Raw genomic sequence first — 26,084 nt, 5'->3', positions numbered from 1 at the left:
TTCAGACTGAGCACACTGACACTGAGCAGTGCAGCTGGGCAGTTTGCGCTGTTGTGTTGTGTTGTATTCTGCTTTTTTCCCAGCAAAAACCTTCCCTGCCTTAATTTTCTGAGGTAGCCCCAGTGCAGTCAGATAACCAGCTCTGCAGAGGGCAAGGTCTGCAGAAAGCGAGCCGTTTGGCAGGTGGGACAGCAGGTACAGGGCAGCTGGTCAAATGTAAATTAATGGGCATTGAGGTACCCTTGTGCTCTTTTTATTTTCTTATGCGTTCCCTTGGTACCTATAGCAAAGCTGTGCCCGGCCAGGCCTGACTTGCTTCCTAGCCATGCTAGATAACACACTGCCCCCGACTTTGCCTTTTGGGACTCCAATTTTTTTTTTTTTGTTGTTTTCAAGGGCAAAACAGTTATTAAAGAAAGAAACAGCAGCACTGAACAACTCTGGGCTTGTTCTGCACAGCTACTTGGAAACTTCTTCCCCCACAGCCCCGGCTTCTATTGTTCTCAGCAACGCTGCCGTTTGGGCTTGTAAAGTTTCCCAGTGAGTGACCTTTTTATTTAAATAATAATAAAAAAAAAAATACATTTTTTTTTTTCCCTCATGTTCTGACCCGGCTCATGTCCGAGAGCAGGGAGTCCTGCTCCCACCGATTCAGGCTGATTGCTGCCCTTTTGCCAGAGCGTGACACCGAAGGAACCGTGTCTGAGGAGGAACATAAGGGAACGTGGGGCTTTGCTGTGCCATGGGCGGCGTGAGGGGAGGGCTGCCCCGCAGCTCTGGGGCGCTCTGGGGCCGGGGGTGCTCCGAGGCCCGGCCCGGCCCCGTTGGGCCCCGAGTAGGCCGCGGGCTCCCCTAGCAACCGCCCCCTAGCGACGGCCTCCGGGCCTGCCCCCGCCCGCCTAGCAACCGCTCCGCTCCCGGTCTCCCGATTCGCTGGCCGGCCCCGACGGGACGTCGAATTCCTATTGGCCGCGGAAGGAGAGCGGGGCGCCGATTGGCTGCGGTGGAGAGGGCGGGGCGGGGCGGGGCGGCGGGGAGCGGCCGCCGTGGCGTCGGCGGCGTCGTGCTGCGGGGCCTCATTGGGCGCGTGGTGCGGAGGGATACAGCGGGCCGGGGGAGGAGGGAGGGAGAGGGCGAGACGCGAGTGCACCTCCGCGAGGCGAACGGGATCCCTCCGCGCCGGGCCGGGAGGGGAGGGGGAGAGCGGGGAGGGGGGAGGCCGCGCGCTTGACGGGCAGCCGCCCTCCTCCAATGGGCGGCCGGGGCCGGCGCGGACCCCGCGGCGATTGGCTGGGCGGCGGGGCCGGGAGCGGGGAGGAGCCGCGGGGCTGACCCGCCCCTTCCCCCCCCCCCCCTCCCGCCCCGCTCCCCGCCGTGCAGCGGCCGCCCGGCACCATGGCCTCGGAGCTGGAGGGCCCCAACCCCGCGCGGATCATGACGTTCCGGCCCAGCATGGAGCAGTTCCGCGACTTCAGCCGCTACATCGCCTACGTGGAGGCGCAGGGAGCGCACCGCGCCGGGCTGGCCAAGGTGGGGCCCCCTCAGCCTCCCCCCGGGGCCTGTGGGCCTGTGTGTGTGCCCCCCCCCCCCCCCCCAGGCCCCTTTGTGCTCCTCACGGTGTCCCCTTCCCTCCCCTCCCCCCCCCCCAGATCGTGCCCCCCAAGGAGTGGAGGCCGCGGCGGTGCTACGACGACATCGACGAGCTGGTGATCCCGGCGCCCATCCAGCAGGTGGTGACGGGGCAGTCGGGCCTCTTCACGCAGTACAACATCCAGAAGAAGGCCATGACGGTGCGCGAGTTCCGACGGATCGCCAACAGCGACAAGTAGGTCTGGGCCGGGGGGGCTCCCCCCTGCCCCCAGCCTCCCCTCGGCCTCCCCTCGGCCTCCCCTGCCTGCCCCCCCGCTGCCGGAGCCGCGCTCAGGGGCGTGGAGTGGCCGTGGGTTGGGAGGGGAAAGCTCTTTTCCGAAAAACAAACCTTTGCCATGACTGCTGAGGAGTGGCAGGGACACAGCGAGCTGCCGTCTGCCTGTCCGAGCTGATCTTGTCTTCCGAGAGCAGAGCGCGTCAGTAGCTTTGAGGGTCTGCCTCTAATAGAGCAGTTTTCTGAAACCTACTTAAATGCTATATGTGTAATAGTCTAGAAGATGCGTCTGCGTTCACTATGTGTCAGTGTAACTTTAGCCCCTCGGCTGTGAACAAAGAGGCCGGTATGTATTAAGCAGGTATGGACAGAGCAAACGAGTGTTTTGTTGGTAAACTGAGCGTGCTTGACCAGTTCACGAGCAGGTGAGTCTGGGAATTAGGGATTTTCCTTTCACGCTTCACTTTTGTTTTTGTAAAGTTGGCCTCTGTACCGTTTCCGGTTTCAAATGCATCCCTCTTCACTAAGTAGCAAGGAGTAGAAAGTGAAATTATTCTGAGCTGAGAAAAGCACACTGAGCAAAAACGAAAGTAAACTAGGAAAAAGGGAGGGCTGTTTTCTTTGTGATCCTTGGTTTCCAAGTCTCAGCTGTGGTCCCTGTTCTGGGAGGGGCGGGGGTCTGGCTGATAATGTGCGTTAGGTGTTTTTCCTGTAGCTTTTGATTCCTTCCGTGGTGGAGAACATTGTTTTAAACTCCTCAAGTATCAAACTGCAAAGTCTTTTGTTTGGTTGGTTTTTTTTTCAGGTACTGCACGCCCCGCTACACGGACTTTGAAGACCTCGAACGAAAGTACTGGAAGAACCTTACGTTCAATGCCCCCATCTACGGTGCTGATGTTAATGGCACGCTGTATGAGAAGGTAGGACAGTTTTGGTTTTCCAGTAGCGGTTATTTCTAGATGTGTTGTGTTGCATTCCATAAAAGCTTATGAAGCATTTGACTCTAACTTTCACAAAGAGTTAATGATAGTCTTTGCAGATGCCCAGCTTCTGAGTAAGAAAGAGCACAATAAGCTGTATTTTTGTGATACGCTTGCCGTTTAAACCAGATAGATTAAAAAGGCTACTAGAGGTAGTGTTCTAGGGAACCTCTGTGAGTATTCAACTGTAAACACTTATGAACTGTAACACTTAGTAAATGTTAGTGTTAGCACTTAACTGTACACTTAGTAAGTGTACTCAGTGACTTCTAAAATTAAAGAACCACTGTCACGTAACTCTTGTTTGACGTAGGGTGCTTTGTCCTGAGTAGTGTTCATCAGTGAACACTTCGGTATCCAGTATCCGTTAGTGCATTTATTTTTGTGTGACAGCCCTGTAGCCACTGTGTGTTAGGATGATAAACATATGAAAAGGGCATGTATTCTGGTGGCTAGTTTCCCAAATTCTAATTCACTTCAAAAAACAAAAAGAGTTCAGGATGCAAATTGTTTCTGTTCAAGAAGGTTGTCTGCCATCTCTTAGAACATCAGCTCAAGCTTGCACTATTGTTCTCTAATGGGCAAAGTCTGTAGCTTCATGACTGTTTCCTAATCCTTACTGTGTCAGCTGTTAAGTTCTTTTTCTGCATAAAAGTGTTTGGTAAGCAATCAGTATGTAAGGTAACACCATGGGAAGCTTGTTTTAGGTCAGCTAGCTTATGATTTCAACTATGCCGGTAAATGACTTGTCTTGAGGTGCTGTTTGATCACAAGCATCTGATAACTTTTTGTGACTGTTGACTTAGTTGTGTGGCCCTGTTCTTTGTAATGCCCGTTTAACACGAGACTTCTGTTCTGCAGCACGTAGATGCGTGGAATATTGGCAGACTGAACACGATCCTGGACATCGTGGAGAATGAAAGTGGCATAACCATCGAAGGAGTGAATACTCCTTACCTCTATTTTGGCATGTGGAAAACTTCGTTTGCATGGCATACTGAAGACATGGATCTCTACAGTATTAATTACTTGCATTTTGGGGAACCCAAGTCATGGTAAGGTTTCCTAGATGTAGGAAAAGAATACCATAAAATATCAGAGTCAGAGTGGTGAAGTTACCAGAGTTGAGTAAAGGAATTACTGTGCCTTCTATCTCGCAGTGCAGTTGGATCTGATGAAAAGAGCATTAGAAACCTGTAAGGAATTTAAAACCAGTACGTGGCCTCTGTAGAATTTTTTGGTTACCTTTAGAAAATCTCTTTGCTGTTGTGATGCAAAGAGTTCTCCAGAATTATAATGTCAGGTGGACAGAATCTGGTGTGATAGGTCTAGAACCTGGCAAACTTACTTAAAATTTCCTGAGCTGTAAAATGGCCATACAGAGGTATTAAGCCTGTCATCATGCAGTCACAATTTTTGACGGACTTTGAAATGTAGCTGTTCATCATAGATATAAAAGCAGGCTAGTGGCTTTTGCTAGACGGTTTGCCCAGCGTCAGAGCTTTCGTGATTCTTTTTAGGGGAGACTTCTGAATTTTTCTGTAGTATGGGTTGCATTTCAAGAGTGAATCATTCCCTTCTGTTCACAAATGAATTTCTCAAGCAACTTCAACAATTGTTTCCATGGCAATTTTGTTGGAAACTAGTATTTTTGGCTGCCTTTTAATGCAACTTTGAAGTCAGAAATAATAGCTAGCGCCATGTGACCAGCGAACAACCCCATGCAGTGGCAATAGCATGGGAATAAGCAGAATAATTGAGTCAGTTTAAACCTTTTGGCTATTGCTTCTTTTACAGTAGTAAGTGGAAAAAGTTAACTTTGCAGATGCTTTGGTCTGATTTACGCAACAAGGAACTCCATCAAGGTTGTAGCGCTCTGTCCCAGATCAAAAGAAATTTAAGTGGTTGGTTTGGCTAGAGTAACTGAAACCAACTATGAGTTTTGTGGCACTCCTACAAAGGTTGTACAGAGAGAGACATAGTGCTAACAAGCACGCTGCAAACTGCGCCCATTGAGGATGCGGCATCACACCTGATTTAGTCCAGCCTTGGACTGAGCTGCTGAGAAATACAATTCCATTTTCTGTCTTTCTCTGTGTTTCTTGTACTGGGTATATTGCAGGCCTGCAAACTCAGGTTAGGAAGTGCTCCTCCCTTTCTTCTTGTAACTTACATTTTTCCTATGTGCATCAGACTTCTTATTTCTCTGGCTGCTTAAGTAAAAGTCCCTAGAAGAGATGGTCAGCTTTTGGCTTTTGATTTTCTTAAGGATAGGGGGGTGAAAGTCCTTGATAAAGATTTTTAACTTTGTATCATCAAACTCTGAAAGAGATGGCGTGGAGATGGAGGTATGTTTTAAAAGAAAAAAAAACAGTAATTCATGCCTTGATGCCCTGTTATGGTTTCCAGTCAAACTTCGAGATTCTGTCATGTCACTTGAACTTAACAGAGTTGTTCTTATGACTTGCAGGTACTCTATCCCTCCAGAGCATGGGAAGCGGCTGGAGAGACTTGCCAAAGGTAATCGCGCAATTCTTACTACTGGTTGTTAATCTGGAAGGTTGTAGCTGAGGGAAGATCCATCTGTGTGTGGTCTTACTCTCTTTCAAATGGGCATCTCTTAAGGACACCTCCAGTTGTTGTTCTTTTTGTTCAGAATGCAAGCTAGTGCACTTCTAACAAGGTGGCCCATACTTCTAGGCCTAGGGAAAAATACTGGTCAGACAATAACTTTTACTAAAAGTTACTGAAAAAATAATCCATTTCACAGCAGAACAATAACATAATTCTTTGCCTTTAATTTAAACAGGATTCTTTCCGGGAAGTGCCCAGAGCTGTGAAGCGTTTCTCCGTCACAAGATGACCCTGATCTCTCCATCAATTCTGAAGAAATACGGGATCCCGTTTGATAAGGTGTAGAAAAGTAGTCACAGTTACACAGTCAAAAGGTTCATGCACCTCTGTCTCATCTCAAACAGCAGCCAATACCAGGTGCTTAGAGAGGAAGATAGGAACAGGGAGGACATAGAGCAATCCTTTCCCACTGTACCTCCATTTATATAGCAGTATAAATGTAGTCTAGTCTTACTCAGAAGTACTGTTACACCTGCAGGGGCAGCTGAAGGGTTGCATGAACCTTTGCTAGGCAGTGGGGATGTGTTGAAGAGGAGTTGACCGAGAGTTGTACTTGAGTGAGAACAGCAATAAGTTTCTGAGGTGTGTGTGGATAGAAAGTTTAGTTGATGTCGGATACTCTTCAGCCAAATGGCAGCAAATACACATGAGGGTCTCTATGAATTCCAGGTGCCTTATCGCAGAGTATTTCACGTGTATAGCTACTTCCGTGCTATTTTGATCAGTTCTGTCGTGTTTTAGTAAAAACTGTTGAGTGTTGCCTTCTAGTGAACAAATGTTTAAGTAAGAGAGCAATGAAGACAAGTATGAAGTCTGTCCATTGCAGCAAGTAACTCCAATTACTGTGTGTGGGTAGGGGTTTCAGATATGTTGCGTGCGGGGTACAGAAGCTGCTTTTATTCAGACCCACAGAGTTGACTCTTAAGCTGTGAATAACAGTGCGGTGTCTCAATTGCCTTCTAGGTGACGCAGGAAGCTGGAGAGTTCATGATAACTTTTCCTTATAGTTATCATGCTGGCTTCAATCATGGATTTAACTGTGCTGAATCTACCAACTTTGCTACTCTTCGGTGGATTGAGTATGGGAAGCAGTCTGTACTGGTAAGTGGTCTGTTGCATACAGATAAGCTGAGTACAGTGCCTGATGCCTTGCTCCTCTTTAAGCCCCTGATGTTTGTTCTAAGGAAGTGAATTCAGTGCTTTGTTCAGTTTAAGATGTGATGTTTGCTTCCTGAGCAGGTAACGTTGTCCAGTCAGCCTCATATCTTCCTTTAGCAGAAGGGTTTGTTGGTTTTTTTTTCACCTTGTGTAGATCAAGTGAGGCTTCAGAGAAGAGCAGGAGGCTGACTAGCATCTTTCCGAAGATCAAAGGGTGTGCTTGGTGGTCAGGACTCGTCAGTATTTTGTCTGATATTTTAACCATTGTTTATTGACTGTTTAGCTTCGAGTATGGCTTCATTAACTTAAGTCATTTATCAACGAACCTTTAGACTGGACAATATTATATCCCTGTAGGAGGTGCCTTACAAACATGGATTACGTTTTCAGAAGTTCCATTGAAGTGAATGCTTTCAAACACTGATTTTAACTATAACCAGATAAGGGGAAACTCTGCTGTGCTTAGGCCCAGACTTTGTATGGCTCCAGCTTTCTTGTTACAGTCTGTTTTTGCTGGCTGTTCTTGCACAAGCCCATGGATTTTTAAGGCTGTCAGCTTCTACCAGCAACTATGTTATTTACATAGTTGGTGAGCTTTCTTTCTTAGTTACTGTGGTAGCATCTTTTCTGTTTTGTTTTTGCTGACTTTTCTGCCCAGTTTTTAGTGAGTAGCTTAATACATGCTGTTTTGATTTCATGAGAGAGGGACTGTTCTGAGGCTTACATACATGAAAATGGGATATTTTTTTTTCTTCATTTAATCTCCTGAAAGCGAAGTGATGTAGGAGTGCAGAGCAGAGTAAAACTGTTGAGCTGTAGCCTTACTTGAATTTTTTTCTGTGATTCCAGTGCTCGTGCCGGAAGGACATGGTGAAGATCTCCATGGACGTGTTTGTGAGGAAGTACCAGCCGGATCGTTACAAGCTCTGGAAGGCCGGGAAGGACGTGACTGTCATTGACCATACTCTTCCAACACCAGAAGCAGCAGAGTTCCTTAAAGGGGATCTTATGCAAAAAGTCAAGAGTGGGAAGCAGTATGCTGAGGAAATGGAAACAGGAGAAACGTGTAAAGAGGAGGTGGACGGGGATGAGACAAAAAGGTAGTGCTGTACATAGTTCTCTGCTTTTCTGTTACAGTTATTAGCAATTGGATTCTGCTGCAATTTGTTTGCTATTCCATAAAACAATAGAAGTTGGAGTTAGCAATAGACTATTTTTTTTTCTCCTGGGAATAGGGTTTGTTCTTTATTTGTTCTTTATTTTTATACTCTTTTTTTACTGTTTTAATCCAAGTTATGATATCCTGTTATACATGAGAAATGCACTAGCTTGGAAGATGGTTCATCTTTGGACAGGTGTCTGTATTGGAAGTATTTACCATACATTTGGAGGTCAGAAGAAGAAGGTGGTGTATTGGGATCATGAGATGGTACTTGCTAGCAAAGTCCAGTGGTATCAGTACTCCAAGTTGCAACATTGGTGTGTGACAGGCAAATTGCTTTAGGTTTTTCAACCAGCGTCAGCTAGTACTCCTAAATCTTTGTTCTTTTATTTTGTTTTGAAGGTAAAGAATGTCTGGCTAGAACATACTACACCGTTAACAGGTGCCTACTAGGCAGTTAACAGGTGCTGAGGAATACCGGTTCTGCTCCTATAAAGGAAAAGGAAGCACTTCAGAATAACTCAGAAACTATTTAGCTTGCCAGATGCTGTATCATAAAACGTGACCCAGACCAGGATGTATACTGTGTGTCCAGACATCAGTGCAGCAAACTGATGATGTGTTTGGTAACCTGGTGTGAATTTCTCTTTGCAGCGTGCCGAAGCATCGCATTGGAACCAAAAGGCACAGAGTCTGCCTGGAAGTACCTCAGGAAGTGAGTGAGAGTGAGGCCTTCCCCAAGGAGGAGCTGAGCTCTGCGCAGGATGAAGCAGACACGGCACAGCCTTGTGAGATACCCACAAGTGAAGCTGGGCAGCAGGGTGAACAAGGGCGCAAGCTTTCAGGTAACTGTCAAGCTTTATCCTGGCACTGGAGGACAGAATATTAATCTTCAGAGAAAAAGCTGCTAGATCTGAGTCTGCAGTGCTGTCTCATAGAAGGCAAAATGATAGAATGTTGTCATGTCAAAAAAAAAAAAAAAAAGCAGACACTAATTTGTCAGAGCCATGGAAAGCATGTCAGAAACTTACTGTCATGAGACTTGAGATATTGGCATATTGGCGTCTAATTTTTGAGACCAGAGAGTAGAGCTAAAACAGTTTTAAGTTGTGCCCCTTGGTTAGATGTGGCTGACGCTGTTGAGTAGTCATCACTTTAAGTAAATAAACACAGTTTGAGTTGCAGGCTTTTGTAGCCTGTATATGGATAACAGCCCAGTGAGAATTACATGGTAAAAATACTTATATGGAGGGGAAGAGCACATGTAGGCAGCCGTCCTGTATCTGCTTGAACACAGGTAGTTCATGCGGATGTTGGTTTTCAGCTGAACTAAAAGGAAGTATTGCAAGAGACTTGCTTAAGAAATGGGTGTTTCTGGCTTTTGACTTCTGGTTTTATTTTGTCTGCTGACATACTGAAGTTTATTCGATACCTTAGCAGTGTAAGGTCCTCTGTATAGCACTGTTGTACAGTGTGACCTGTTCAGTAAGTAATTGTACAATTGCTTAGTAAAGCATAAGCAGGCTGCCTGGTAGCATGGCTCTGCTGTGCTGTATGGATGTTTTCGTAGTAATTTTGTAATCAGTATGCTAGAGGAAGTTAATGTGGCTTGTACTGGGCCAATTATCTTTGCTTTTAAGGACGGATTGAGGTGCCTATGGAACAATATAAGAGGAGGGTAAATATGTACATGATGCCTCTTTTGTATTCTGCTTTCCAGATGTTTGGAACTTGTAATTAATGATCCTCTACTGGTTTGTGGGTTTTCTCTCCTCCTTGTGTTAAGTCTCCCTTGAACCCTTGTAAGCTCTTACCCACAGCCTCACGTGGCCAGGAGTTGCACTGTCTAGCTACACTGTGTAAGGGATCATCTCCTGTTTATTTTAAACCCACCTTCTGCTAGTTTTGTTTGATGTACCCTGCTTCCTGTAATGTAAAATGCAATGAGCAGATGCTTCTATTCTCTCTCTCCAAGGCAACCATGATTTTATAGGTGTTTGAATTAATGATCTGTTTACATGACTTTGTCACATTTCTTTCTTGTCTAGTAGTCTGCTTTCCTGGTTGACTTTGTGCAAGTGGTTGCAGGCTGTTCTCTCTGCTGCCCAGACTTTTTTAGAAAGAGTCAATGTATCCTTTCTTCTAGATTGTGGGGGCTTAGCCAAATTTGAAGAACTGAAAGCTGTGAAGCTTGAGGAGGAAGAAGAGGAAGAGCAAGAAGCAGCTGCGTTGGACCTCTCCATTTCGCATGCTTCAAATTCTACTTCAGTTTTGCCGACTTCGAAGCAGAGTGCAACTTGCAGCGTTCAGCCTGGCTCGCCAGCATATTCTGGTTCTTCAGACTCTGAATCGACTGATCTGTTGCCAAAAAGAACTGTACCTGGGCCAGCTGGGGTGCTTACAGTCCATAGCTATGCTAAAGGGGATGCCAGTGGATCTGACAGTGAACAGACTTCAGGAAAGAAAACCAGTGCTACTGCCAGCATGAATGAACAAGAACTGGCAGAGGTACGAATGGCATGAGTACGGCAAGCTTAAGGGCTGCGTTACGTGGTCGTGGACTTACTGTGCCACAACTTCTCTCTGTGCAGATTACATTTCCATTTCATTGCTGTTTTGGTAGCAAGTTGCTTAGTCAATAATCTGGTTTTAACACCAATAGGATTTGCTGAACAACAACAACAGAAAAATTAAGATTAACGTCCTACTCTCTTTCCTCATCTAGAAAACAAGGAGATCCCCTGTTTTGAGAACTTCTCTAAATTATTCAGGTGCTTTAAGCAAATGTGTAGCTTGGTGGTTTCGAGATGGTAGTGTTACAGGCTCATCCAGGTCCTTCTGTGGCTACAGACGCCTGTTTGTACCTAAAGTAAATCTAGTTCAGTCCAGCCCTTTATTATGAGGACGTTTTGTTTGATGTTATAAAATAACATACATGTGCACATCGCTGTCCTTTTTGTAGAAAGAAATAATGGAACAAAAAATTACTGGTTGGGGAAAACATAAATTTGAATGTTTAATGAATCCTTGGTTAGACAATCCAAAAGAAGGTTGTAATTAACATCTTACCTGTTGTTGTTTTCTCAAATAACTTTGTCTCCCTTTGTAAACCTGTGCTGAAGTAGTGGGAGGCTGACAATGGTTGGATCTTCAAAATTCAGGAATTGCAGAAATGGAGCAGCAGCTGGACAAATGTGTTGATAAAGCTGAAAATGAGCTTGAGTTCTCATGTATATTTAAACTGAAGATACTGTGCTACTGATGGTGATGTCTCCATTGCGTGCTCCATACAGGGAAAAGAAGAAATTTTAAATGGGTGTTGATGGCTTTTCCCAGTATGGTGTATTTCAAAACAAATTTTCCATTAGGTGGTAACTGGGAATACTATTTCCATTTAAAGAAAAGCATATTTGTTTCTGAGAATTTTAGTAGCTAGTTCTGTGTAGGGGATCAGAGATGTTATGCTCTCTTCTGTCTTGTTGTATATTTAAAAAAATTACAAAGATGAAAGACACATTTAATCTAAGATTTACTTCTGCTTTTAAAGGAATGAGAGATTCAAAGGGTGTTTCTTATCCTACTGAGAGACTTACTGTAACCGGGCTGTTTAAATCATTGCCTTTATGGCTTTGCTTGTCAGGTTAGTAGTAATTTTGTCAGTGTGTGTCACTTGTTTTTACATTAGGCTAAGGGTAGAGGAAGTAACAATTGTTGTAGTCTCCTCCTTCCAGTCTGTCTGGGAAGACACCAGTGCAAGTAATAAGAAGATGAGGTGAAAGCTTCCTTCCGTTTAAAATAAGGCCTTAGTTTGAGATGCCAGTGAGCTCTATCTTTTTTCTTTTTTTTTTTTAACTTGAAATGTCAAAGTTGACATACCAACTCATTATTTTTTCAGAATGCTTGAGACATACTGTGGCCCTTCAAAGTTGAACCATTCATTTTTTTGTTTGTTTGTTTCTATCTTTTATGCCATTCTTGTATAAGTAGACTTAGTGCACTGGACACTGGGTCCTGTGCTAAGTCTCTAAGTGGCTCAACAGAGCTCTTACAGAATTGAACAACCAACGTAAACTGAGTTTTGCTATGTAATTTTTCTTAGCAGAAGTGCTGCAAGCAGTTCATTGTTAAAAGGTTGGCTAAGTTTACATCTCAAGTTCGTTTGTTAGAAATAAAATCACATAAGTTCAAAATATATTTTTTTAAAAGGTCAAAAGTACACATGCTAACGACTACTGAATTGTTTCTCCTTGTGCAGGCAGCAAAGGAGTACATCAGATCAATGAAGGAGAGTAAGAAATCCAAGGGTCGTCGCCAGCCATTGAGCAAGCTCCCCCGCCATCACCCGCTCTTGGTTAAAGACTGCATTAGTGATGACGGTAAGCCCTGTGCTCTTTGGGAAGCTGTAGAATGGGCCACAGCTTGTGTGGGCGGTGTATGGCATTCTTCACTGCAGTCAGCAAGCTACAGCTGTGCATCCCAGACAAGGTGCTTGTCACCTTCTTGTGTTTGCATCATTAAAATTTCCTCTTGAATGGTGTCTTCCTTCTTTCCTGCTCTATTCTCTGGGAATTTACAACTCTGTTATGCAGCAGACTCTGGTACTACTTTGTCCTTTCAGAGTCAGCCTTAGAGCATTTCAGTAATTGTTGCAAATATTTATATATTTTCTTTAAATACATAGAGTCTTTGGCTGACAGCCTTAGTCTTGATGTGCTCTGGGGCTGATGCTGTTCTTGTCCAATAAGCCCGTCTTGATCTGTTGCTTGGTTAGTAGAAGCTGCTTAAAAATGAGACTAGGTTACTGACTCCCATCACCGTTCTGTAAACTTTATTTGTGGCAGTCTTTGTCATCTCTGTTCATAATGTCTTGCCTTATTTAGTTTTACTTGCAGGAATGGTATCTATGAAAGGGTACATAACCACTGACTAATGATCTCTTGTTGCAGAGGCATCGGAGCAACTGACTCCTGAAGAAGAAGCTGAAGAGACAGAAGCTTGGGCCAAGCCACTTAGCCAGCTGTGGCAGAATCGGCCACCAAATTTTGAGGCTGAAAAAGAATACAACCGGACCATGGCTCAGCAGTCTCCTTACTGTGCTGTTTGTATGCTCTTCCAGACATATCAGGTATGTAGTCCAGGTCTGTTAGTGTTACAGTAGAGGTGCCTGAGTAAGTTTCTACCGTGACTGTCAGTTTGGGCATCACTACTTAATAAAAGCTATATCAGTGTTGCAGCCTTTCCAGAGAATTGTTCCAGGAGAGCACAACCTGGTGAACCTCACCACACCTCTGATGGACTGTCTGCGGGTTCCCAGGGACTCAGTCTTCTGTTCAACAGAAGCTTTTATGTTCTGTGGTTTTTGCTAGTACCACAGAATGGAGCTTGAATGCTGCTGGAATCGATTACAAAATCCATTCCGTTTTTCCAGAGTGAGACTTCCGCTTTTGCGCTTTTTAAAAAAACGCTTTAAGTCCACTTATATCTAGCACATGGTCTTTGGGGAGCTAGCAAGGAGAACATTTCTTTAAAGTAAAATGAGCTAAGATCATGTTTGCAGATAACAGATAGAAATAGATAGTCTTTTTTGAGTATATCCACATCAACAGTACATGTAGCTATGACATGTAAATGTGCTTTAGCAAAGTGCAGCTGTAGCAATGCACGGATTGAGAAGAGGTTGCAAACCCCATTAGCACGTTGGCTAAATGCTTAGGTAGAAATCCCACACTGAACTTCTTATGTCTGAGCTAAGTAGTAGCTCAGCAGTTGTCTGCTAGCATGTGCTGCCTGCAACTTAGTGATAGCTCATCCCTTCCCATTTTATGAGCTAAGATTATTTGATTGATTTGAGATCACCGTACAATTACGGTGGCTGTAGAAACATTTTTACTATAATTTTGGAAATAAAGACCTAAAATTTTTTTCAGGTTTTATATTGCATGTCATTCCTAATTTCCATGAAAACCCAAGACCATAGTTTCTGTTTGACCTTGCTATTTCTGCCTGGTAGGAGGTTCTTGTTAGGACTGGAGCTTCTACATGGAAGCTGTATAATTACTGAGTTTCCACTACTGCTGGCATTGTATAAAGTTAACAAACTGAGATAACTTAAGTTCTGTTAGCTTCTTCACTTCTAAATGCTATTAAGCAGAAAACTCCAGCTGCAGTTTTCAGGTGTCTGTCTACATCAGGCTGCAAGGAGGGACTGCACCAAGAATTGAGCTGTGGTTATGGTTTTTGTTCAAATGTATTTTGTAGCAAATCTGGGAACTCACTTCCCTTACTCATTCACATGAAAGATTGGAGCAAAATGCCAGACAAATACTCCTCCTTCCTTTGTGAAGAAGAAAAATACCTATCTGTTACAGGCAGAGTGTGGAGGCAACAGTCAAAGCTCTGGAGTAACTCCAGGTGCCGCGGATGGGAAGATCCGAACCAAACCCCTGATTCCTGAGATGTGCTTCACTACAACTGGCTGCAGCACTGATCTCAATCTTTCAACCCCCTACTTAGAGGAAGATGGAACCAGCGTACTCATCACCTGCAGGAACTGCCAAGTTTGCGTTCACGCAAGTGAGTGCATCCCGACTTAACCCTAAATGTAGTGTTTTGTGTTAAGTCTGTGCTTCCTAGTAAGCCTCTGTTAATCTACAAGTTCAGCCATTATCTGACTGGTGTATATTTGCAGTGGCTGTTGAAATATGGAGCTGACTGCATGAACAACTTGCAATATACACCATTATTTCTAGGCTTACTGATTTTAACTGCTGCCTTACTTCGGGACCCTAGGGGAATGGGTCTGATCATAGGTAAGCTCTTATCTGAAATGTGTCTGTCCTAGGTTGTTACGGTGTACCCCCTGACAAGGCCACTGAAGACTGGATGTGCTCCAGGTGCACAGAAAATGCCTTAGAAGAGGTAAAGTTCCATCCTTAAGAATCTTATGAGGAATGTGGTATATTTGGGAACTTGCTAGAAAGTTCATTTCCATAGTGTTAAAAGTTTGTTATTCTCTCCTGTGAAAAGAAGGCAATTTTAGAGAATGTTCGTGAGTGTTTAGAGAATATTTATCTGTTGCCCTCAGGGCAGTACCTTTTGAGAGCCAAAGGGCTGAGCTGGCCAAGACATTCAGCTCTCTTCTGACAGTGAAACTTTTTTTTTTCCTCTGGATGCGCGTTTTGAAGAGGTAGTTGTGATCAAGTGCATTGCTATGGACTTCACTCTTTCAGCCAGTTTCTTCCTTGTGACAGGATTGCTGTTTGTGTTCATTACGAGGAGGAGCACTGCAGAGAGCCAATGATGACAAGTGAGTATTCCAGCCTTTTTTTTTTTCTTCTTGTCTTCAGGGAGCAGCTCAATTCCTAAGTAGATGAGGCTAGGCTAGTAAAGCAAATGCTGGCATTTGGTGTAATGGAGTGACCAGCAACACTTTTCACACTTTGTGTTACTGGGACAGGAGGGAACGTATGTTGAAGTGTGTTTATTGTTTCCACATTGCCTGCAGCAATCGTCACCTCTCCAGGTAATACGGTACTGTTTCTGTTGACAGCAGCTGTTAATTGCTTTGTGTTTTGTAAGAACAAGGTGCAGAGGTGGAACACACCACATGAAAATAAGGTTCCTGATGAGATAAAATCTCTTGGTACCTTCTCAAAGAAGATTTCGATTTCTCTATGAAACGTGTTGTGGTGATAGAGCATAAATCACACTAAATTGCTCTTCTGTTAAATCTGATTGAAAGTATGAAGTCTTGTTTTGCCCCATACCTGCCCTTTTGCTAGTAGTAGGAAGGCAGATGACACTGCTAGTTCTCAGCCTTTGTGATCAAGCAGAAACCAGGTTAATGTGGCTAGCTTAATCAGAACTATGTATACTTAAACTCCAAAGCATCATATGTTGACCTAGCGTGTATTCACCTTTTTTTACTCCTCTTCTGTCCTGACAGATGGGTTCATGTAATGTGTGCTGTAGCTGTACTGGAGGCAAAATTTGTGAACATCGCAGAGCGCAGTCCTGTAGATGTTGGCAAAATCCCCCTGCAACGTTTCAGACTGGTAAGAAGCACCTGTGCTGCACTTCTGGGGTTTCCTTTGTTGTTGTTCATCTTGCTAATTCTGAAAGTATTGGTCTGGAAGGAGAGAATATGCAGCTGTTTGTGTACAATAGAGATCAGAGGAAATATAAACTCTTATTAGAAAGATACCTGCTTGATCTAGTGGTTACTGATGCTCCCCGAAGGCTCGCTTTACTTTTTAGCATTTAACATGAGTACTATACTTGTTTCAGGTTTAAACAACTCCTGAAGTCAGAATCATGTCTTACTGCAATGGGGCTATCCACTAGAGAAGTCTACAGGCGTAACTCTTTTGTGTCCTAAGCATGTAATGTCCAAAAGTATTTTCCAAAAAATGTGCTGGAACTAAGTCATGATTCTGAATTTGGTGAAGCTTTTCCTTTAGTGTAATTAGCTACTTGTTTAGCTTACCTTCTGTTAACCGGTTCAAGTGCAGCCTTAGTAGCTAAAAGAAGACATCCTTGTAGTGCTTTCCCCAAGATTTATTCAGTGCTGTGTATTCTAGCTGCTAATTTCTTGTGCTTGTTTTATGTAAGCTTAATAGCTAGGTACTGAAAGACCCTGTTGACTTAGGAGTATTATAAAATATATTATTTTATATATTTTATTTATATATATATATATATATAAATGATAAATCCATCATCTCCTGGTGCTTGAGTCTTTTGAGTCACATGTATTGTGCATGTTGAGATAGTAGATATTTTAATGTGTATTTTCATCTTTGGGATTACCTAAATGTATGAATTCTTGCCTTGTCATGAACCAGAGGTGTTAGCCTTCTGTTTCTTTTCATCAAAAATTAGCAAAATTAGCAATGCTCTCTTACAATAAAGGGTACAGCATCAGATACTTAGACCAGACTTTTTTTTGTGAGTGAAAACTATTACAACAAACAGTAACCTTTAGCTTCCTATCCACAGAAATGCATCTTCTGCAAAAAACGAAGAAAGAGAATCGCAGGTTGCTGTGTACAGTGCTCCCATGGTCGGTGTCCCACGTCCTTTCATGTTAGCTGTGCCCAAGCAGCAGGAGTCATGATGCAGCCTGATGACTGGCCATTTGTTGTCTTCATTACCTGCTTCAGGCATAAGATCCCATCGCAGGCAGAGGTAAGTAGGTGTGGGACTCCCAGGATTTGAACAGCAGTATCTTGGAGGGAATGAGAAGTTTTAGATTGAGTAATTCTGTTAAAACTTCACTGAAGGCTTGACTCTTTTAAAACATTCTAATGATACTGGTCTTGGATTCTGATCTCAGTCTTGCTGCTGTTCTGAGTGATCTTAGGTCCTTTATTGTATTTTAGTTTGCAGCCCAGGAGGACAGAGTACTACACTCCTCCTGTGGCTGTTGTAATGAGGAATAATAGTGTTTTCATGCCATGATATTTAATGTGCAACCATTAGTTCTGGGTCTCCAGAAGGCTGCATGAGTTGTCGTAGAATTTCATGCTTAAGTGATTGATTAGTTTACAAAGTTCCCATATAGCCCTTTTAGCCATCAAAACCACCGCAGTCTATTAGAGAATATTGACTGTAAAGGCCTTGCGTTGCTCTGAAAAATGAGACTTTAATTTACTAAGTAGCTTGCATTAGGATTGGACAGCTGTAGCTAACAGATTGAGTTTTAAGCATTTGAAATACTAGAGGTAGAACTTTCCCAAAAATGCTGCTGGTCGTGTCTTTAGTATAGTTACTCACCTGAGCTAAAATACTTTGCTTCCTTGTTTGCCAGCACCAGAGCTGCGTGCCTCAACACATTCTTTGCGTCATTGTGTTTAAAATGTGCTTTTCTCTTCTCAGCGAGCGAAGGCTGCACTCCAAGATCTGTCACCTGGACAGATAGTCATCAGCAAGCACAAGAATGGTCGCTTCTATCAGTGCGAAGTGGTCAGCCTTGCAAAGGAGACTTTCTATGAGGTCAACTTTGATGATGGCTCCTTCAGCGACAACCTGTATCCAGAAGACATTGTGGTATGTTATGCAGTAGGCGACTGGCTCCAACAGAGGGCACATGATGAGAGTCAATTCCTGCTGCTCCAGAGCAGGTTGATGATGGAATTTATTAGGTGTCCCATACCTAGGGCATGTTATGGCTGAGATGTGCTGCAAGACAGTGTGAAGGGTGTTACATGAGGCTGACTTAGGTTAACTGAGGTTAGCTGAAGGACAGGTGTAATGGAGTGCAGCTAATCTTTAGCTGCTTAACAGTGGGGAGTCAATGAAAACTCGCTAGTACTTTCTTGCTATTCCTGCGTGAAGTACTTTGAAATTGGGCACACAGTCAGGATTCAAGTACAGGTGACATAGATGTTTCTCAATCCCTAAAATGGGGTTAATAATGGAGTGCTGTGCGATGTCCCTGATGTGAGTGGGATGGGTTCCCCTGTTTGTGTCTTCACATAAGGAAGCTGCTTACCCTTCTGCTTCTCTCTCATCTTCCTCCTTTATGCTGCAGAGTCGAGACTGCCTTCAGTTAGGTCCTCCTGCTGAAGGTGAAGTTGTGCAGGTCAGATGGACAGATGGACAGGTTTATGGAGCCAAGTTCGTCGCATCACACGCCATCCAGATGTACCAGGTACAGAATTGTCTGAAAACTTACTGTTCACGGCAACCTGATGATTCAAATAGGGCTGTTTGCAAAGCTGGCAGAGTTATAGTATGGTCATGCTTAAATGCTTGAGAGGAAGTTGCTCCGTGTTTTCAACAATGACAGTTGCTGGAGTTAACAGCAAAGCAGTGATTGCCTGCAGCTCTGCTTGTATCTGGCTACATGCCTGGAAGTCTCAGCTTCTGAAAAGCACCGGTCTTTTCAGCAGCTGACTCAGTTCCTGAAACTTAATCTATTTCTAAAAGAAGTTTAATTTTGTTCTTGCTGCTTAGTGCATCTTGCCTTCACACTTCCAAAAGAGTGGATATTAAAGCAATATATTCAAGTGACCAGCTAGACTGTCTCGTCAGGGGTTACAAGAATATCCCAAAATGTACTTGGCTACTTTTGCTGTCATGGGATTGGGTGAGGTTCAAGTCTGTTCTCATGTGCATACCTGCATGTGTATCATGTAAAATCCAATCGGTAGAAGGTTATTTCATGGGAAGGTTTCTGCAGGGAAGACAAAACAAGGGTAGCTGTGGAAGTCTTCTAATTTCTAAGACTTCTGACAGAACAACTTCCCTTGTTCTTTTAGGTGGAATTTGAAGATGGGTCTCAGCTGATGGTGAAAAGGGATGATGTGTACACTCTGGACGAGGAGCTTCCTAAGAGAGTCAAGTCAAGGCTGGTAGGTAAAACAGGGTGTAAACATCTACTAAAGAAGTTAATGCTTACTTGATTTGTTCTTGAACAGCAAGCTACATGCACAGCAGCAAAGTTTTATAATTTGATACCCTCCTTAATTGTTAGGTAGCTTTATTGTTTTGATTTGGTTACGAAAGGAGGGAAGGGAGGGAGAGAGTCTCATTCTTCTCCTTTTCCTTCTTCTGCAAATAATGGGAATTTGTAGCACAGAGTCACTATCTGAGACAGCATGTGTTACTGCCCCCTCTGTGCATGTATTTGTAAGCTTCATCGGGTATTTCCATTGCAAAGAGCAGTGAAGTTCCTCTTATCCTTTGTTCTGGAAACCTCTTTGTAGGGTGGCAATAAGAAAGCTGGACATATTTATTTATTTTTAATTGCAAAGTAATCCTGGTGGAAAAGGACCCCTGCAGGTCTTTGCTCCAATCACCTGTTCAAACCAGGTTAAATTTTGAAGTGGGGCAGACTTACTCAGGTCTCTCTTTAGCCAAGTTTTGATGATCTCCAAGGCTGGAGATTCTGCAGCCTCTTTGGGTCCCTGTTCTGTTGCTTTATGCTTCCAGCTGTGAAAGTTACAACTCAGGACAATGGGATAGGTGTCTTGCTTTACAGCATGGTCCTGCACACCTACTGCAGGCACACAGGATTTTGGAGGTTTAACAAAGAGCATGTAAAATAGCTGACTCCTGTCACCAGCTATTTAAACCTGCCTGCTACATAAGGCACACAGTGTACTAGACTGCTGTACAAGTTGAAACTCAATTAGCTACTCAGTTAAATTTGAAAGCTGTGATTCTTTAGGTTTCTGATTACAGCTCACTTCAACTTACCTCCAGACTTTTAAATCCAATTTCCTAAATATTTTTCTTGTACAGAAACCCAAGAGGTCAGTTTTCAAAGAAGTCTGAATGTTGCCAGGTGTCCCATCCTGCTCCTTTCATACAAAAAGAGGATATGTAGGCAGGGATTTGATCTCTGTTCTGGCAGCTAATTCTGCTTTTTCTTTTAGTCAATAGCTTCAGATATGCGCTTCACAGAGATCTTTGCAGAGAAGGAGGTCAGACAAGAGAGGAAGAGACAAAGAGTGATCAATTCACGCTACCGGGAAGATTACATTGAACCCGCATTGTACCGGGCCATCATGGAGTAAGCGCTGCCTGTGGCAGAGGAAGAAGATGCCCACTTTCCCCAAGGATTTAAACGCTCCAGTACAACAGGCCATATTTGGATGCTTCAAATCCAGGGTTTTTTGTTTTGTTTTGTTTTGTTTTTTTCTAAGGAAGCTAAAAAGCTGATGCTCTGCAGTAGCTGAAAGGCAGCTGTTCAGTAGTGAAACAGATCCCATTTGCTGAAGCTGATGCCTGCAGACTCCTGGTCTGAAGTTGGGTCCTTACTGAATAAGCCAGCTTGAAGGGGGTGCTGCTTTCATCTCGTCGAGCAGTCTTGCTTTTTCTATTAGAGACAATATGACAGGTGGCAAACTCTTCTGGGAGTTTTAGCCAGAAATCTTGGCAGCTGCAGAATAGTACAAAGTCTATTGTTTTATCTGAATAATATTCCTGATCTTGGGAGTCTCCCTGGTGGCCACACCTGGGCTTGAGCAGGCAGTATTACTGGTGCTTGACATTGAACCTCTTTTTATATTTATATCCATCTTTTTTTTTTGTTGCAAGCAGCTTCAGGCTCTTGTTTCTCAGCACCTCCTTTCTGAGGGTTGAGCTGTAGGCTGTTCAGATCCAAGCAGACAGGAGGTGCTTCTGTGAACAGGTGAAATGTGAAATTGAATCCTGTTGGACAAATTATTTAACCCTCCAGTTAATATTTTTGTTCTGATGCTTGTTTTGACTTACTCATAAGTTTAACTGTATGTGCCTCAGTATCAAAAAAAAAATCTGTCTGGAGCCCTGCACAGTGCAGCCTTCTAACAAGAATAAGCATACAGCTCCCAATAGACACTCAGTTCCCAAAGATTTTCTTTTAAGTTTCTTCCCACTCCCACTAAGGCAATAATGACCAACGGGACAGAGTTCTAACTCTTCCTTCTTCAAATCCAAGCATCGCAGTATTGGGTATGACAGGCAGCGGTACCTGAGGCAGTGCGGTACCTCTTCTGTGGCAGCACTGCCCTTCGGTTGGCCACAGGCTTTTGCTTACAACAGCTAAATTTGGGTGTGTGAGAGATCAAGCATGCGCTGAACTGGATGTATTACTGAAGAGCTGTGCAGTGCTCTTCTGAGGGAGGAGTGCTGCCACGTTGCAGTCTAGCAAAGGTTACCACAGCATTTTTACAGAGCGTAAGTAGGGCACATCCCGGTTGCGTTGGAGAGGACTTGCTACCTCAGCAACAGGAAGTTGAGTTAAGCTGGGTAGTAGGTGTACCTCAAAGATGTGCCAGCGTGCTCCTAGTAACTTAAGCATTAACACACCACAGCAGGAGCTGTGTAAATACATGTTCCTTTCCCGTTCTGTAGGAAAGGGATTGTAGGCTGTGGAGCAGACTGGCCACCTTCCTTTTGCATGGGACGATGGGGTGACTTTCCTGCTGGAGAAAACTAAGGTAAAGTTCTCCAGAAACAGTTTGAGAGGAGAATTTTCTAGTGAAACAGACCTAATGCATCCCTGCTTCTATAGGGACATAGCAAAGTGTCTGCAAAGTCTGGATTTGTAACTTTTTTCCTTTTGTTACATAGGAACGCTATAAACCAAACTATTCTGAAACCCCGGTGCATCAATTTGTGATTAGCAATAAAATGTAGTATTGTGTAGTGATACAACTCTTGACCAGAAAAGAAATAAACTACAACTTTTATAAAGAAAATCTTCCTCATCCCTACATTTTTCTAGGGTCAGGAGGCTGATATGAGTAGCAAAGATTTGCACAACCACAATTTTTCATGGAGTTCCTCTGTCTCATTTTTGTGGTGGAGTATCTTGTTCATCAGTATTGGAAGGCTTAAACAGATTCTGAAAGGAGACAGTGGCTTTCCTTTGTGTATTTTTTTTGTTAATGTCCAAAACTCCTGGTCTCAGGGTATTAAATCATTTTCTGATGAATGGGGGATAGTTGATAAAACTAGGATCTATGAAGGCCAGAGTCTAGTAGCTGTGGGTACTCTGGTCTATGCAATGGAAGCAGAATTGCACTTTGGCATCGTAGCCTATGCCTAAGCCTCTCTGAAGCGATGTGCTATTAGCGAATGTGGAGAAGAGCTGGCAGGTTCTTAACAAACTTGCCTCTGTTCCTTCAGCATATCTTAAGATACGGTATTAACTTCACGTAGGCTGAACACTACCTGCATATTACTGAGAAATGTATTCCTTTTGCCATCTGCCATTCTCCCTCCAGGGAAAAAGAGGCCTGTGTGCAGGCTTTCTCCTCAAACCGCCATATAACTCAGCCGCACCTTTGGGTGCCACGTGCTACCTGTGCTACAAACACCTAGCTCTAAACAGCTTCATCCTAAACGGATAGCCTAGGACAACACAGCTGGAGTTGTTTGGAGTGTTGCTGTTAAACTGCAGCAGGTTTTGCTACCCACCTCTAGGAGTATTGAGCCAAGAGCTTCTATGCCTAGTACTTGTTCTGGAGCAGGAGCTTTGTTCTGCTGCGTTTTCTGTGGGCTCCAGACTTTGCTCTTGTCAGCTGGCTGCACTGTGCTGGAGACCGCTGCCATCCTGCACTCCGCGACAAAGGGCCTTTCTGAGTTTCCTGTCAGTTCTTGTGCTGCATCGTTCAAATGTGAACATACTTTATCCTAGTGCAGTGGTTGAACTGCGTTTTGGCTCCTGTCTGTGAACTTCAAATTGCTGATCCTGATGTTCGGGGGTGGGGATCTGTATTATTTGACTTGTCAAAAAAACATTGGGTTTATGGCTTGAAGCATAACAGGTAGCAATAAAAGCTCTTTATAGAGCAGCTGTCTCAAAGGTACATTTGCTTTTAGTTACCTGGAGTTTGATCTTGACTGATAACAATTTTTTAAGTGGCTTGTTTTTTAGGCGTGTGTTTATCGATGTTACAGCATCATTCCAGTCAGGGCAAGGTGCTGCCGGAGTATCTGCTAGTCAGGGGCTTCTTCAAAGCGTTCAGTAGGAAATCCTGCTTGGTATGCCCCCTGGGAGCTCTCACGGCCCTTCGTTGGGTCCATTACATGTGATGCTGCAGGCAGTAGACCTCCTCACTTCACTTTTCATGAAGCTTCCATCTGTGACTGGTTCAGGTTGGACCCATAAAAAGCATTTTTAGTATAAATGAATCATGGTTTGCCCTTGTTCAGGATGAGCTTGGCAAGCCAGAGGTAATTTTTTATAAGGTTTAAAAAGGTGACTGTATTCTTTCTAAAGCACCTGATTGCAGTAATGTTTCTTCTGCCTGTGGCTGGCCTTCCAGGAGGCCTTTCTCCATCAGAAGACCTCTCAGGTGACCAGAGACAGTACTGTCAGAAGCAGAATCTGGTCTGCTTGCTCCTGCTCTCTTCCCAGTGTTTTGAGCTGGGGCTGGACTGATTCTGCACTGTTTGAGGAGTGTGGCCCTCTGACTGATCGCGTATCGGAAGGCTTCCACGCATCTCTGTTCTTCCATTCTCTAACTGGGCTCCTGTTGTCTGACATGTCTGCAGTTGTGCTTGTTTGTTGGTTTTTTTTAAATGCAAACACGGGATGAAAACAAGACTCTGGTAGCCTGTATTTTGTTTTCAATTTGAACAAGTAATAAATCTAATCTCAAAATGGGTGATCTCTAGACTAATTTAAAACCTTAAAGCAATGTAACTTGGAAATTCTCATCATGTTTCTAATAGTTCTGTTAGCGTTACTCTTTTCCAATACCCATCTTAATGCTTATCCAGTAATTTCTGAGGTGCCTTTCAGAGATACCGAGCAGTTCTTTTACTTAAGGACTGAGTGGAGCACAGCCCTTAAACCAGAGCAAGGATGGAACCACGGATCCTTCCTGACTCAAGTACAGACCTGAGACAGCAGCATTAAGAGCTGAGTTGCCTTAGGTTCGTTCTGTAGCCGAGAGGAGCAGTGCCAGAGTAGCAGTCATCAGAAAATCTTACCTGGATGCAGAGTCACGTAGCTCTGTTCTTTGCTTAGTGTTGACTCCTGAATTTCACCTGCTTAACTGTCTGTCGGGGAAAGGAGATTCTTCTACTTTAGGTCAGGGATTTTTGTTAATGACACACTGAGTGACCTTGAATAAATTGCTTATTCATTGTATTACTACTTTCTGCCCAGGGAAGTGGTTGAGTCACAGTCCCTGGATGTCTTTAAAAGATGTTTAGATGTAGAGCTTAGAGATATGGTTTAGTGGAGGATTGGTTAGTGTTAGGTCAGAGGTTGGACTCGGTGATCTTGGAGGTCTCTTCCAACCTAGGTGATGCTGTGATTCAGCCCATACCTTTGAAGTCTAAAATGCCAGATATTCCTGAAGGCAGCTTTTCTAGTTGGGGAAAATGTTAACATCTCCTTTTCCCTGACAATTTGTAGACATTGCATGGAACCTTTAAGTCTGACTTACTCCACGCTTTACGCTAACCTAAGTATTTTAGGTTTGACTGAACAACATGAGGTATTGCTAGAAGTGAAAATGAACCTTTTTTCTCTTTCCCATCATCGTTCTTCATTTCTTCGCATCGCTGTTAGAGCTGTTCAACAGCTTCAGGTTTTTCACTCAGATGAGTAAAGAGTGCTATGCTTGAGGTGGGATAGATGTGTTGTTGTTTGGTTTCAGTAATGAGCATAGCTGAGGTAGGTGTATCAGTAGGTTTCCTTTGACCACACCAGCCTGGTCTGCAGAGGAATGGGAAACATGCACCCGATTGCTATCTTTGAGGCAGATCCATGCATGAATATTGCCACAGCCTCCTTGCTGCAGCATGAGTAATGTGGCCATGCTGAAGTCAAAACTGTTCTGACAGCACCTAGAGAAGGAAGGAAATGTGTGGGAGGGTACTGGAAAAGGATTAAAATGGTACAGAATGTGTGTAGACAAAAAGGAGGAGGTAGGAGAGCCTGAAAAGAGGTCTCCTTAGCCTGCAATTCTGTTTTTAAGAAAAATTCTCACTTCTGCATATTTCTGGGAACACCTTCAGTACACAATGCAAGTGAGAAGTGAAATACGCCTGCTGTCTGTGCTCTTCTACCTGAGCTGCTGGCAGAGAGTCGCTGTCCTGCGTGCCCCTCGCGCTGCAGGAGGACCCAGCGTCCCAGTAATTCATCTGTGGATGAAGACAACTTGCAGCTGGCTGAGGGAGGAGCTGCCTCCTTGCTGACTAGGCAAGGCAGATGGCTCGTGTCCTTGGATGTCTTCATGCCCCTGCTGAAGTCCTCAGTATACAGTAGGAGAAACCTGTCCTCACGGCTAGAGACTTTCTGCCAGGCAGCCTCATGTCCAAACAGCACCCCTGGCTGCACTGTGGTGTGTTATACACAAGTACACGTTAGACAAACAAGCTCCTTCCAGAACTATTGCAAATCAAGTCCACAATCTCTGAGTTAGGTGCACATGGACCTCCAGCAAAGCCTGAGATGGGGATCAGGTGCTTATGAGTGTGTGCTGAAGCTGGTTCAGCTGCCAGGGCTGTCATTTTCGGACAGTACCAAAAATGCTGCTGCTGCTCTTGAATACAGTATCCCTGTCCCTTTTCCATTCATTTTAACACTTCACAGCTGGGTTTAACTCAAACTTCATTACTGATACCCACAAGCAGTTACACACAAAAAAAATAAAATAAAAACTGGGGAGTGAGGATAAGGAACAAAGCATCCTTTGGCTCAGGTGCTGGCTGCAGGTTGCATGCAGAGGGGCCATTAGTTTGCAGCCAGCTCTGTGGAAAAGGGGGAGTGGGCCATGGCACTGCCTGGCTGCTGCTGCTGGGGAGCTGGGGGAGATGAGCACCTACACTCCATGGC

The 26,084-nt window shown here is 44.0% G+C and overlaps 1 protein-coding gene across 2 annotated transcripts; it reads left to right on the top strand.

The window, feature by feature from the left end:
* The first annotated feature begins 1,371 nt into the window (after positions 1–1,371).
* KDM4A (lysine demethylase 4A) lies at positions 1,372–23,889 on the top strand. 2 transcript variants are annotated; one of them, XM_084291466.1, is made up of 21 exons: positions 1,372–1,530; positions 1,650–1,825; positions 2,670–2,784; positions 3,706–3,899; positions 5,315–5,364; positions 5,654–5,757; positions 6,442–6,579; positions 7,486–7,736; positions 8,453–8,643; positions 9,945–10,306; positions 12,054–12,174; positions 12,745–12,923; positions 14,167–14,371; positions 14,640–14,716; positions 15,049–15,104; positions 15,744–15,852; positions 16,796–16,984; positions 17,675–17,845; positions 18,330–18,449; positions 19,060–19,152; positions 20,179–23,889. In XM_084291466.1, exons 1-21 carry the CDS (start codon positions 1,396–1,398, stop codon positions 20,317–20,319), a joined length of 3,177 nt encoding a protein of 1,058 aa, XP_084147592.1. In that variant the 5' UTR covers positions 1,372–1,395; the 3' UTR covers positions 20,320–23,889. The 2 variants fall into 2 exon arrangements, with proteins under 2 accessions (XP_084147592.1, XP_084147593.1); XM_084291467.1 differs by lacking the exons at positions 16,796–16,984; positions 17,675–17,845; positions 18,330–18,449; positions 19,060–19,152; positions 20,179–23,889 and adding an exon at positions 16,085–16,179.
* Positions 23,890–26,084: the final 2,195 nt, after the last annotated feature.

This window comes from Netta rufina (genome assembly GCF_964035555.1).
Source record: "Netta rufina genome assembly, chromosome: 8".
In the NCBI taxonomy this organism is placed as follows: Eukaryota; Metazoa; Chordata; class Aves; order Anseriformes; family Anatidae; genus Netta; species Netta rufina.
Note: the sequence above shows the minus strand (reverse complement) of the source record. Positions and strands in the feature narration are given on the sequence as shown.